The 12,477-nt window shown below is 36.8% G+C and overlaps 1 protein-coding gene across 3 annotated transcripts; it reads left to right on the top strand.

Annotated features, from left to right (window-relative positions):
- Nucleotides 1-3,451: 3,451 nt before the first annotated feature.
- MMAA (metabolism of cobalamin associated A) lies at nt 3,452-12,477 on the top strand. 3 transcript variants are annotated; one of them, XM_034442916.2, is made up of 7 exons: nt 3,452-3,603; nt 5,439-5,910; nt 7,334-7,456; nt 8,242-8,412; nt 9,572-9,657; nt 10,285-10,434; nt 12,008-12,477. In XM_034442916.2, the coding sequence occupies exons 2-7, from the start codon at nt 5,475-5,477 to the stop codon at nt 12,293-12,295; spliced, it is 1,254 nt and encodes a 417-aa protein (XP_034298807.1). In that variant the 5' UTR covers nt 3,452-3,603; nt 5,439-5,474; the 3' UTR covers nt 12,296-12,477. The 3 variants fall into 3 exon arrangements, with proteins under 3 accessions (XP_034298807.1, XP_087730672.1, XP_034298808.1); XM_087874546.1 differs by having other exon boundaries at nt 3,507-3,808; XM_034442917.3 differs by having other exon boundaries at nt 3,508-3,645.

The raw sequence follows: 12,477 nt of genomic DNA, 5'->3' as shown, positions 1-12,477 counted from the left end.
TAAAGGCTTTTCATGATTCCTGGAGTTGCAATGGAGTCTGGTAGCCTTATGTATTTAATTAAATAAATAGTAAACAGGTAGTTTAGTTACAAACTACCTGTTTACTATTTATTTAATTAAATACATAAGGCTATCATGTCCATCATACCAGCTGTACATGTCCACAACATGCTCACAACATCCCAAATATTCACTTTGTTTTACTTTTCTGCTTTGACATTTTGTTAGTCCAATAAATAAATAATAAAATTATACTCCAAAAGGATGGAGATAGTAGAAGGTACACAGTAGTGACAAATGTGTTTTTAGGATTGTGCTAAATTTATAAAGTCTTATAAAGGCATGGTTTGCTATCCAAGCAATGGTTTTGCATAATATGTACATCTAATCAAAATCTTTAAATAGAATGAGACATGTAATTGCTCGCATTCAGATCTGTTTCTATCAAGTGATGAGTGTACTTTACATTTAAAATTATAAAAACTGTTGGAATAATAAAACAAGCAATGGTCGATTGTTCATTTTTGAAAATATAAAATCTACATCTCTGAACAATCTTAAATGTTGTTATGCATGCAAAAAGTGCAACATCATGAAAGTGCTGTTATAATAACATAAGGAAGTTTAATAGTAAAAGCATAATGAAATAAACATAAGAAACCCAGCCAATTCATATGAAAATGACATGGTAATTACTGTTCCTTTGGGATAAAAGAAGCAGTTCTGCTATGGACAATTTTCATTTAACATTACTGTACTTACAATAGTACAATAGGTAAGTTCTGCCTTTTCATTGTACAAAGATTATTTCTTCTATAGATGAAAAATGTCAATTGCTTTTAAGCACCATCAAGTGGCTAGAATGAATACTACTTTTAGACCACAACAGTGCAATTATACCTATGTATACTCCCAGTTTGCTTTCTTTCCCTTTAATTCTTTCTTTGATTCCTTCCTTTCTCCACAAATAATGCAGGGTATTTAACTAAATGTACAAAACCCTCAGGTACTTTTTTTTCTAAAAAGACTTCTATATATACAGGCATGATTAATTGCACTCTTTAAGTTGTTTCAATATGCAGGATATAATTGAATAACTACAAATGGTGGTTAAGTGGACAATGTTGACTATAATATAGTGAGATGTTACAGGTATGTTAATGTAAGTTTGGACACAGAAGGAATGATGTAAAACTGCAATCATATGCATACTTGGGGGGGATTAAATCAACAAATTCCATGTGATTTAGCTTAACATGTTGGCTGTGGCAACATATTAATCCATCAGTCCACTATTGACAAACCTCAGTGGCTATGTTCTCATAACATGCAAACCAGAACTAAGTATGTAATATGATTTTGGCTTAGACAGTCTGGCTCCCAAACCATGCCTTATAGCACATTATCTTTCATAAATGAGCATGAGCAAGTATTAAGATATAAGAACAAAAGAAAAAGGCCCTATAAATGTGGGATGTAGGTTTCTGCCCTGTTTTCAACAAAATGTAGAAGAATTAAGTTGGGATAATTACAATCAGTCATATGAAGATAAGTCATCTTCAGCATACTAATTTTCTGGTACAGAGTCGACATTTGCCAATTTGAGAAGCCAACATAACCTTTGATCAAGGTGATGGATTTCTAAATCAGGAAATTTTTATTCAGCATATGAATAAAGATGCAGGTTTGCAGCAATGTATGACTTTGGAGTTTAACATTCAGGCTAACACAATAAGGTAAGACTAAAATGTGATGTATGGTTTATTGAAAATCCAGGCAAATAAGCCATGGTGGTGCAGTGGTTAGAATGCGGTACTGCAGGGTAACTCTGCCCACAGCCAGGAGCTCAATCCTGATCAGCTCAAAGTTAATCCCACCTTCCATCCTTCCAAAGTCCGTAAAATGAGGACCCAGATTGTTGGAGGCAATATGCTGATTCTATAAACTGCTTAGAGAGGTCTGTAAAGCATTGTGAAGTGGTATATAAGTCTTAAGTGCTATTGCTAAATGAATAAAGGAGAATATTTGTAGCTCAGAGTTGAAATGAGGGGTCCTTGGTACTCTCTGAGTTTGGCTGCTTTCTAGGAAACATCATCTAGCAAACCCCACACCTTGCTAGCACTGATGTTACCTAGTTTGGGTAAAGATATATCTGCAAAACAAACAAACAAACAAAAAGCAACCAAGCTCAGAGAGCACCATAGGATCCCTCAAATAAGTTACTATTTACAATTATTCAATCAGCTATGGCTGGTGTAACCAGGTAAATACATTAATATCTGCCATTGGGGGAGAAACCGCAAAGCAGAAACCCAAAATGCATACTGAAAATTCCCTGAACCTATGCAACTTCTTGGATGACAGGCGAAACGGCTTCTTCCTTAGAAGGCCAAACAAACCCTAATCCAGTTGCCTTTTGAAAAAGCACATTTGAGATTCCTGCATAGTATAAAGTTCAAGTGCTTGGTAGAGATGGAAACTGAAGATTTGGAAGAAATAAAAGGTGAGAGAATATAAAATGATATTGCCCTAAATTTTATATACTGTATGTGTCTCTGTGTATGCTGCTTCCATTTATCTCGCCTTCTCCATCACTCCTCGCTCTTATCGGTTCGCTAGTCGCAAACATTGCCCCCCTCCCCTTCCAGCGGGCTACAAGGGGGACGAGGAAGGATGGAGCAACCCTAGGCCACTTTCTTCAGAAGCGAGCAAAGGATTCAAGTCACGCCTGCTTGGAATCGAGCTCCGCATCTGGTGATTTTAGGGGCACATCTGTACAATTTTGGGAAGTAATGCAAAAAAGAGTTTGCTAATAAGGCCTTCTTCCAAATGGCTGGCTTCTGCTTCTCACTAATCTCTGTTTAATACCTTGGGGATTTAAAAAATGACTTTCCAGCCTGGTGTTCTCAGATAGTTTCTCAGATAAATGCTAATTATTTTTTTAAAAAATTTGATTTATATGCCACCCTTCTCCGGAGATTCAGGGCGGCTTACAATGCGTTAAGCAATAGCCTTCATACTTTTGTATATTTATACAAAGTCAGCTTATTGCCCCCACAAACTGGGTCCTCATTTAACCTACCTTAGAAAGGATGGAAGGCTGAGTCAACCTTGCGCCTGGTAAGATTCGAACCTGCAGTAATTGCAGGCAACTGTGTTAATAACAGGGTGCTTTAAACCACTGTACTACCAAGGCTCCTTATTATGGCCAACACTGCTTATTCCCGGAATAATCGGGTCCAAGCATTATTGCAAGTTTCCCCAAGTGAAAAAAAAACCCTGCCAGTTAGGTTCTCACCCACTGATACACAATCAATTATTGGGAACCGGAAGTTTCCCTGGTGGTGAATCGCTCTCATTCAAACACCCATTCTCAGGCCGGGAAGTGTGATCTGCAGACAAAAAATCTGTCCTCTATGACTTCCTCATAGCCCGCCGCAAACGCCAATGAGAGTGAAGAGTTTGCTTGCGCTTGCGTAGATGGCGCGCCGCCTCCATCTCCCAGGCTGTCACGCAGGCGCAGCCTAGTAGATTGTTAGCAGGTGGAAGAGTGGGGTCAACTCTGCGTGTATGTGACATTCGAGACGAGGCTGTTTCTATCTGGTGGGTTCACGTGTCCGTAAAGAGCGTCTGCCTAAGATTCAGGTGCTTTGGTTGGGTTGTCGGGCAGTGGCGATCTTTGTTCTGTGTCAGTAATGGAGAACAGTTCTTAAGTTGTTTTCTTATGTTTGAAAAGCAAATAAATTTTGGCATAGGTCGAATGTACAGGATTAGGGAACGTCGTCTGGATTTTAATGCAGCATTGCTCGTAAGATTGATTTTGGAATGGGTTCTTATATCCAGTGTTAATTTACAATGAGTTTGCACATTGTATCAAGGTAAACATTTATGGTTTACCATGATACGTGAATTCAGTTACTTTGTGTGTTCTCGGTCAGTATGTAGAGATCTCCTGCATATTTCTCTCCAAAGTAGAATTAAGCTATAATGAATGATGATGGACTGTAGCATATATTTAAATTAGAATATCAATATCAGTTTAAAATATTTTAGGATTAATTCATTTTGCAATGAAAAAGCAGTGTTTTCCTTATGCTCGTTAAAGGAATGCTCAAATCCTAATTCCCCCTCCAACTCATTAGAATTGCAGTGTTGACATCCAGATTAGAAAAAAATGTGTGGCAATATGTAAATTTTAGTCTCTTTTTAGAACTGCATGTAAAATTTAAAAAATTGTGTGTATTTTAGGTCTAAGGCTGTATAACTAAGTTTCAAGAAATCTAATTTTATATTTGAAGTTTAGTTATTAAATTTTACACTCTTAATGTATTCTGTAATATAACATTGTTACATGCTTGGTTAGTTAATAAATGTTTACTTATATATTTACATATTACTTTTTCAATGTTCATCATAATATCTGTTCAAATATATATTCCATTGTTTTAGTGAATGCCTTCTAAATAAGTATTTTAGACCACAATATTTTCTGATCGGGAATGCTTTTGGTTTACTGCCTTTATATACAGAGTAATCTTGAACCCTTATAGAAATTTAATTATAAAAAAATAGAGTATTCTCATCATTATGTTGTTTTTACATTTAGTTTATATTTCTGAGGTCTTCTAGATATATGACTGCAACTATGCCTCTGATTTCCTAGACAGCATGGCCAAGCAGTATTGCTGGCTGTGAATCCTGCAGTTTATAGCCTTGTATCTGGAAAGTATCAGACTGTAGACCATTCATTCTGAAAACATAGGAATATGAATGTGAAGCATAATCAAAGCGAACCATAGTGACAAAGTAGTGAAAATAATGGTGTGGTGGCTAATTTTTCAATAAAAGGTTCAAATGAACAGGGATAGTGAGATACAATATTTTTAACAGAAGATGTTGATGATCTTATATGTAGGTAATAATATAGAGGTGTCACAAAGGTACTTTTTCAAAAGGCAACTGGACTTCGTTTTTCCTTGAAAAGAAAGAAAAAACAAAGTCCAGTTGCCTTTTGAAAAAGTACATTTGGTACAACCATGACCTGAATGACTGAGAATCTCCATAGACAAATATAGCATTGTATTAATTTTCTTCTTTCTTAGCCCCTTTTCAAACAAAATTTCAACTAATATGTCTTAAATATTAACATTTTAGAAATCCACATTGTTTGAAAAACTTGCAGGCTGATTTTAAGGATTTCAAATCCAAGGATTATGGTTTGACAAAAAGAATAAAAGCAATTAAACATAGAGACCTATGCTACAAAGAGTCTTCCAGTGTTCATCTTAAATGGTTGAAGCGGAACTGGAGAGGCTGCGGCTAAAGTCTACTCTTAAGTCATGAAAATTCAGATTAATCTCTCACTACTTCACACAGCTCTTAGGGTGGTAGAATTAAGGAAAGAAAATGTGAAAAAAATATTTTTCTTTTGTTATTAGGCTCTTTAAAAACAGGCTTTTCTGGCTCAAAACAAAATGAATAAATCATCAACGCTACTGCGGTTTCGTCTCTACCATCTTCTTAAGAACGTTAGGAAGCCGCCTTGGGAAAACCTCTGTTGGAAATCTAGCAGTGGGTTTACTTTTCCATATGGCCAGCGAGTTAATTCAGCGCAATCCTGTTGTCCATGGAGGAGGATGTTTTCAAAGGGGTTGAAATCTGGGCTGGGGTGTCCAGCAGCAGCAGAACAGCAAACACCTGAGCTCTCTGACAAGGAGCAAAGACTTCTGAGCAATCTGTACACTGGACTGATCCAAGGACACAGGGCCTGTCTGGCGGAAGCCATTACACTCATAGAATCAACCCATAAGAGGAAAAAAGAAGTTGCGCAAGTTCTTCTTCAGAAGGTATTATCCCACCACCGAGAACAAGAACAGTTAAATAAAGGAAAGCCACTAGCCTTTAGAGTGGGTCAGTTCTTTCTTGTTTGTGCAGTTATTGCTATTCTGATTCAAAGCATTCTTATTTGCCTTATTGCTATGTTAACAGTTTATTTAACTCCAGAGTTTACAAAGTTGATTATTATATGATGTAAGTTTGATACTGTTGAATTGCTGAATGTCTGCATTGTGAAATTTGCCCCTCAGGCATTGCCTCTGGTAGCTAGCAGGGGTGAAATCCAGCAGGTTCTGACAGGTTCTGGAGAACCGGTAACGGAAGTTTTGAGCAGTTCGGAGAACTGGCAAATATCACCTCTGGCTGGCCCCAGAGTGGGGTGGAAATGGACATTTTGCAGTATCCTTCCCCTGGAGTGGGGTGGGAATGAACATTTTGCAGTATCCTTCCTTTGCCCCGCCCACCAAGCCACACCCACAGAACCGGTAGTAAAAAAAAATTGGATTTCACCATTGATAGCTAGGTAGAATGTCATCTCAAGACATCATACTTTCAAATGCTTCTAAAATTGCTCCATTTGAACTCTCTTCTTTCTCTGAAAGGAAGTCTGTGTAGGGCTACTTAGCTTATTGCTGGTTGGTTTCCTTTAACTCCAGAAAACGTGGTTAACGTGGTTAACTTTTCTATAAAACATGCTTCTATATAATATGTTTCTAGATAGAGAAAAAAAAATCATGTCAGGTTTATTTTGAAAATGTGACTCCTTGAATTCAATCTGTGAATTCAATTTTTATTTGTGGGATGGATTAGTTCTTAGCTCCTGCTATGCCATCTCTGGTGCCCTTCCACATGAAAACCTGGCAGCAAATTAACAAACAACAATGGAACAATGTTACTCTTTATTTTTAAGATATGAAGAAATCTAAGTGAGTTGAGTATCCAGTAATGAAAAATCTAAAATGCTGAAAGGAAGAATGAAAGGCCAGTCCCTTCTCCTCTGGTGGCTTCATTGCCTCGCAGCCAGTGGTGCTATTCAGCCGGTTCTATCCGGTTCCGGTGAACTGGTAGCAATGGCTGTGGGTGGCTCCTCCCACCCGCCCGGATATAATCACGTCCCATTTATCCACATTTTTGACGCTTTACACATGCACAGAAGGCCCTGCGTGCATGCTCACATTTGCGAACTGGTAGCGAAGGTAAGTGAATACCACCCCTGCTCTCAGTCCTACCTTGCAACCTTTGACGATAATAATAACAATAACTCCCTTTTTATGACCCCGTAGTCCCTATTCAGGATAGAGTCGGGCTGCACAAAGGATGCCAGATGTACATAAATCGGCAAACTATAAATGCCTGTGTAACTTTGGAGAAAGTGTTTTGCTTAAAACAATCCATGGAATGTTGGTAGCAAATATGTTGCTTACATACCTGAAATGTATCAGTCAGCTCACTATTTTTGTGAAATCAAATAGATATTGATGATGTTGCTGCCATTTAGGATTATCTGGCCCCCCTGGTGCTGGAAAATCAACATTTATTGAATGTTTTGGGAAAATGCTGACTGAAAGAAGCCACAAAGTATCTGTCTTGGCAGTAGATCCTTCCTCTAGTACTACTGGTGGTGAGTATGCTTGCAAAAGCATTATTTGTCTTTCATTCTTTTTATAATGAATATAGAATTTATTATATAGGCAGTATGTAATTAATGGAGTAATTTTTAACCAAATCAAATAGTTCCATTCTTTTTATTGAAAATATAATTATATTTTAAAAGTTTATTTTAGAAGCTTTGAAGTGTCTTCGCTGAAGATAGATACAAGGTTCTTCAACAGTATTATCTTGGCTACTATTATTAATAAAGAAACATTCTAAAATGAATTGCATTCAATTCTCTTCTGAAATTTCATGATTGTCTGATAAAGTTCGTTCCAACTGTATTAATTAGGGTAAGATGGTGGAAAAAATTAGTAGCTATGTTTTCTGTATTAGTGACTACATCTTAAATACTTGTCGAAGAACTTTCATCTGCAAGGGATTTCCACAACAAGCTGCAAAAATAGAAAATGTGTATTGTGATATCACAAGACAAGCTCTACCCTTTTGTACTCGTGTTGGAAATACATTGGTCATGATGGAAGTACGAAAGAGGTGGAGGATGCAGCATAGTGTATGTTTTATTATTTTCACCCTTCACAGATAGCCATATTATAACTTAGTTCAGAGGTCTTCAAACTTGGCAGCTTTAAGACTTGTGGACTTCAACTTCAAGTTGAAGTCCACAAGTCTTAAAGCTGCCAAGTTTGAAGACCTCTGGCTTAGTTGTTTTGGAATAATAAATCTCTGTTGTTTTGGGAAGAAGCCTGTTTTATTTGAATGGCTGGCCTTTCCTTTTGTGTAATGCTTAAGGCTCACTCTTGGGTGACAAAACACGAATGACTGAGTTGTCAAGAGATCTGAATGCTTACATCAGACCATCTCCAACCAGAGGAACGTTGGGCGGGGTAACACGGACTACAAATGAAGCCATTTTGCTGTGTGAAGGAGGAGGTTATGACATTGTTCTTGTTGAAACAGTAGGTGAGTGAAATTCCTTGTCAGTTTTAGCTATCATGCTATGGGTAACCCATAGGTAGTATGTATTGCCACCATAGTCCTCCAAATTACACCATAAAAATTCAGCAAATGAAATAGATTTTTTTTAAAAAAAAAAAGTTGCATTCTTTTATGAAAAAAGTCACATAAAATGTTATTCTTGTTGCAATTATACCTTTTCCCCACCATATCAGAGGTGGTATTCAGCAGGTTCTGACCAGTTCTGGAGAACCGGTAGCCGAAATTTTGAGTAGTTCAGAGAACTGGTAAATAGCACCTCTGACTGGCCCCGCCCCCATCTATTCTCTGCCTCCCGAGTCCCAGCTGATTGAGAGGAAATGGGGATTTTGCAGTAACCTTCCCCTGGAGTGGGGAGGGAATGGAGATTTTACAGTATCCTTCTCCTGGAGTGGGGTGGGAATGGAGATTTTACAGTATCCTCCCCTGCCACGCCCACCAAGCCATACCAAGCCACACCCACAGAACTGGTAGTAAAAAAAATTGAATCCCATCACTGCACCATATGTGCCATATGCCCCACCATAGTTCATACAGCAAAGCTATCACAACATGTGATATGTTTGTATGGGTGTGTTTCAACTGGCTTGTAACAGAGCCTAGTGCTGATATGAGCTTATAGGGAGTGACAGGCCCAGGGTCACCAACTGGCTTCTGTGCCTTAAGAAGGAATTGAATCTGGGTCTCCCCACTTTTCGTCCAGTACCTTAACCATCACAAAATATTGTCTGCCTTAGGGAGAGGGAGGGAAACTAACGTACATGGGATAATTATTAGTAAGGTTAGTTTATCTGATTTTTTAATGTAATAACTACAGGATAAAAATATAGGTCCTTGACCAATATGCCTGCAGTCCTCAGAACCTGCAAAAATAGATGTGTGGCCAAAAATACTACCCATCTGTGTTGAAGTGGTTGAACAAGGAAGGTGCTGAATCTTCTTGTGGAATTCAAATCAGCAACTCTATAGTAATATGCTATTAGAAACAGGCACAAAGTACCAATAGTCTTTCATCAGCCCTCAGGATATTATTCAATCTTCATGCAGATCTCTTCAGGGAGAGGGTCTCTAGATTTACAATTTAAATTTTGATCCTGAACAGTCTACTTCTGTTCTTCATTCTCAGGAGTGGGTCAGTCAGAGTTTGCAGTTGCCGATATGGTGGATATGTTTGTACTGCTGCTGCCACCAGCAGGAGGTGATGAGTTACAGGTACTGATGTTGCGTTCCATGAAAATTTGAGTTAAACAAAACCTTATCCCAGGTTTTGTCAACCTTAACAACTATAAGTTGTGTGTACTTCAAGTCTCAGAATTTCCCAGTCAGCATGCTGGCTGGGGAATTCTGAGACTTGAAGTACACACGACTTATAGTTGTTAAGGTTGAGAAATTCTGCTCTAACCTGTAAGAGCTATTTGGTACTAGCTCATATCAAGCTGGTCTATCAGAAATGATAAGCAAAATATAGCAGTCAGTTCTACCAATGTTTGCTACCATAGTTTTAAGTGAGGATTTTGTCTTTTTTACTACTATTGTACATTCCCCAGGAGAATATAACTTTAAGTGGACAATTGTTCATTATTTATAATAATAATTTTGTTTGCTTTTTAAGTTTTACCTATGTTCAGTTCTGGTACAGTTTTTCTTTTGAAATCTTTTAAATGCAAATATACAGTATGTTTTTTATATATTAGATAAACCATTTCATAATTTGCATTTCCCCTCCAGAAGGTAATTGTTAAAAATTAGTTTCTTTTTAAACTCTATATAAAAATGAAGAGTTCCTTTTAAAAGTTATTTAGTCTCATTTGGTTATTAAGTCTCATTTTTATTTTTCAGGGTATCAAACGAGGTATCATTGAGATGGCAGATCTTGTTGTTATAACCAAAGCAGATGGAGACCTCATTGTGCCAGCACGGAGGATTCAAGCAGAATACATTAGTGCTTTAAAATTGCTTCATAAGCGCTCAAAAGTTTGGAGACCAAAGGTTAGTATATTAAAAATAGTTTAGAGAATGTATAAAGAATATGTGAATAATTGCCATACGTATTTATGTTTGTCCTTTGATATATTTATCAAGTGTGATGATTAGTACACTATATATCTCCCCCAAGGTAGTTTGTAGTAAAACTAAAATAACCCAAATGCTATTTGTCCCACATGAAATTAATTATTTTACTGTTTTATGCTTAAGAGAAGTGCTAAGTCTGGGACATACACATCTGCATATAAAAGCTTTTTTCCTGGGAATATAATTATACTTCCAAAGCTACTGTTTTCTCTTAATACAAAAAATTGTCTAACTCTCCTAGCGTCAATATTTTAGTATCACATCCAATTACAAGTTGAACCTACAGAATGATGTCTTTTTTTCAAAGTATTTTGACAGTAAAGTTAACCTTTATATTAAACTCATATGTCGTTCCGCAAAATTATAAAACATACATGTATAAAACAATAAAATAGGCAAGCTTAAAATCAGAAGCAATAACAGACGTTCAAACAAAGGAACAACATGCCAGTTTCTAAAAAGTCAGATTAAATAAAGAATGGGAATATATCTTCTGAACTTCAAGGATTTTGTTAGCTAGTAATTTATAGTGCAGTTTTAGATATACCTACTAAAATGAATCTCATACATATTTATTTATTAGATTTTTATCCCACCTTTCCTACTTTATAAGTAACTTGAGGCAGCAAACATACATAATATCCCTTCCTCTTCCTATTTAGTAGGATAAACCCAAAAGAAGGTTAAGTATATAAAATTGCAGTTAGGAGACAGTAATTGTATAGCCCAAGTATGGCTTACCTTGAAAAATCAACATCTTGAATTAAACCTGGGTTTAAGTGGAAAAATTCTATAGAGGTACCGGAACATGTATCAGTTATTCTATTAACATTACATATTTTAAATGTGTTTTTAGAGGTGGCAATTTTTTTTTGAAGCTTAAAACACTTCCGAACTTCTCAAAACAGCCCATTATCAATTTAGAATAGAATAGAATAGAATTTTTTTTTGCCAAGTGTGATTGGACACAGAAGGAATTTGTCTTGGTGCATTTGCTCTCTGTGTACATAAAAGAAAAGATACGTTCATCAAGAATCATAAGGTACAACACTTAATGATAGTCATAGGGTAAATAATAAGCAATCAGGAAACAATATCAATATAAATCGTAAGGATACCAGCAACAAGGTTACAGTCATACAGTCATAAGTGGGAAGAGATGGGTGATGGGAACGTTGAGAAGATGAGAAGATTAATAGTAATGCAGACTTAGTAAATAGTTTGACAGTGTTGAAATAACTGGATTGAATTCCAAACTCAGAACAAAGTTTTCAATTCCACAATTCAATTCTAAATGTTTTGCACAGGCCTGATATTGAGCAGTGGTTAATTATTGTTAGTATTTCATTCTGTGGCCTGGGTGAAATTTTTAATAAATAATTGCCCCTTGATAGATAGCATTAATTTGGATCAGGAAAATTTTCTCCACCTCCTCTCCAAAGGTGATTGACATTGCTTGGTAAGTAGAGTTATCTTCTCAATCAAATAGGTAATGCGCATCTCTGCCAAAACCGGAGAAGGCATTTCGGATGTATGGGATAAGATGACAGAATTCCAAGAGCTCATGCTTACAAGTGGTGAGTTGCTTGCCAAACGCAGGAGGCAGCAAAAAGTGTGGATGTGGAATGTAATCCAAGAAAGCATGCTGGACCATTTCCGGCAACACTCAGAAGTGAAGGATCAAATTCCTCTCCTGGAAGACAAGGTTGTTGATGGGATCCTATCTCCTGGGCTAGCTGCAGACCTACTGCTCAGGGCTTTTAAAGAGAAGTCCTGATTCTTTTCTGTATATGACCTGATGATATGAAATAAATGATATAAATGTATATAGCATTTTTTTAAAAATGTCTGAGCCATGAACTTCTTTATTATCAAATTTGTACCTGTACATTTCCAGCAATGCCTGTCTTGATTTGCAACAATAATTAACAATAAAAACATATACCTACAATATTAAAA

Source organism: Pantherophis guttatus, chromosome 8, assembly GCF_059756535.1.
Source record: "Pantherophis guttatus breed Tessera chromosome 8, ASM5975653v1, whole genome shotgun sequence".
NCBI lineage: Eukaryota > Metazoa > Chordata > Lepidosauria > Squamata > Colubridae > Pantherophis > Pantherophis guttatus.
Note: the sequence above shows the minus strand (reverse complement) of the source record. Positions and strands in the feature narration are given on the sequence as shown.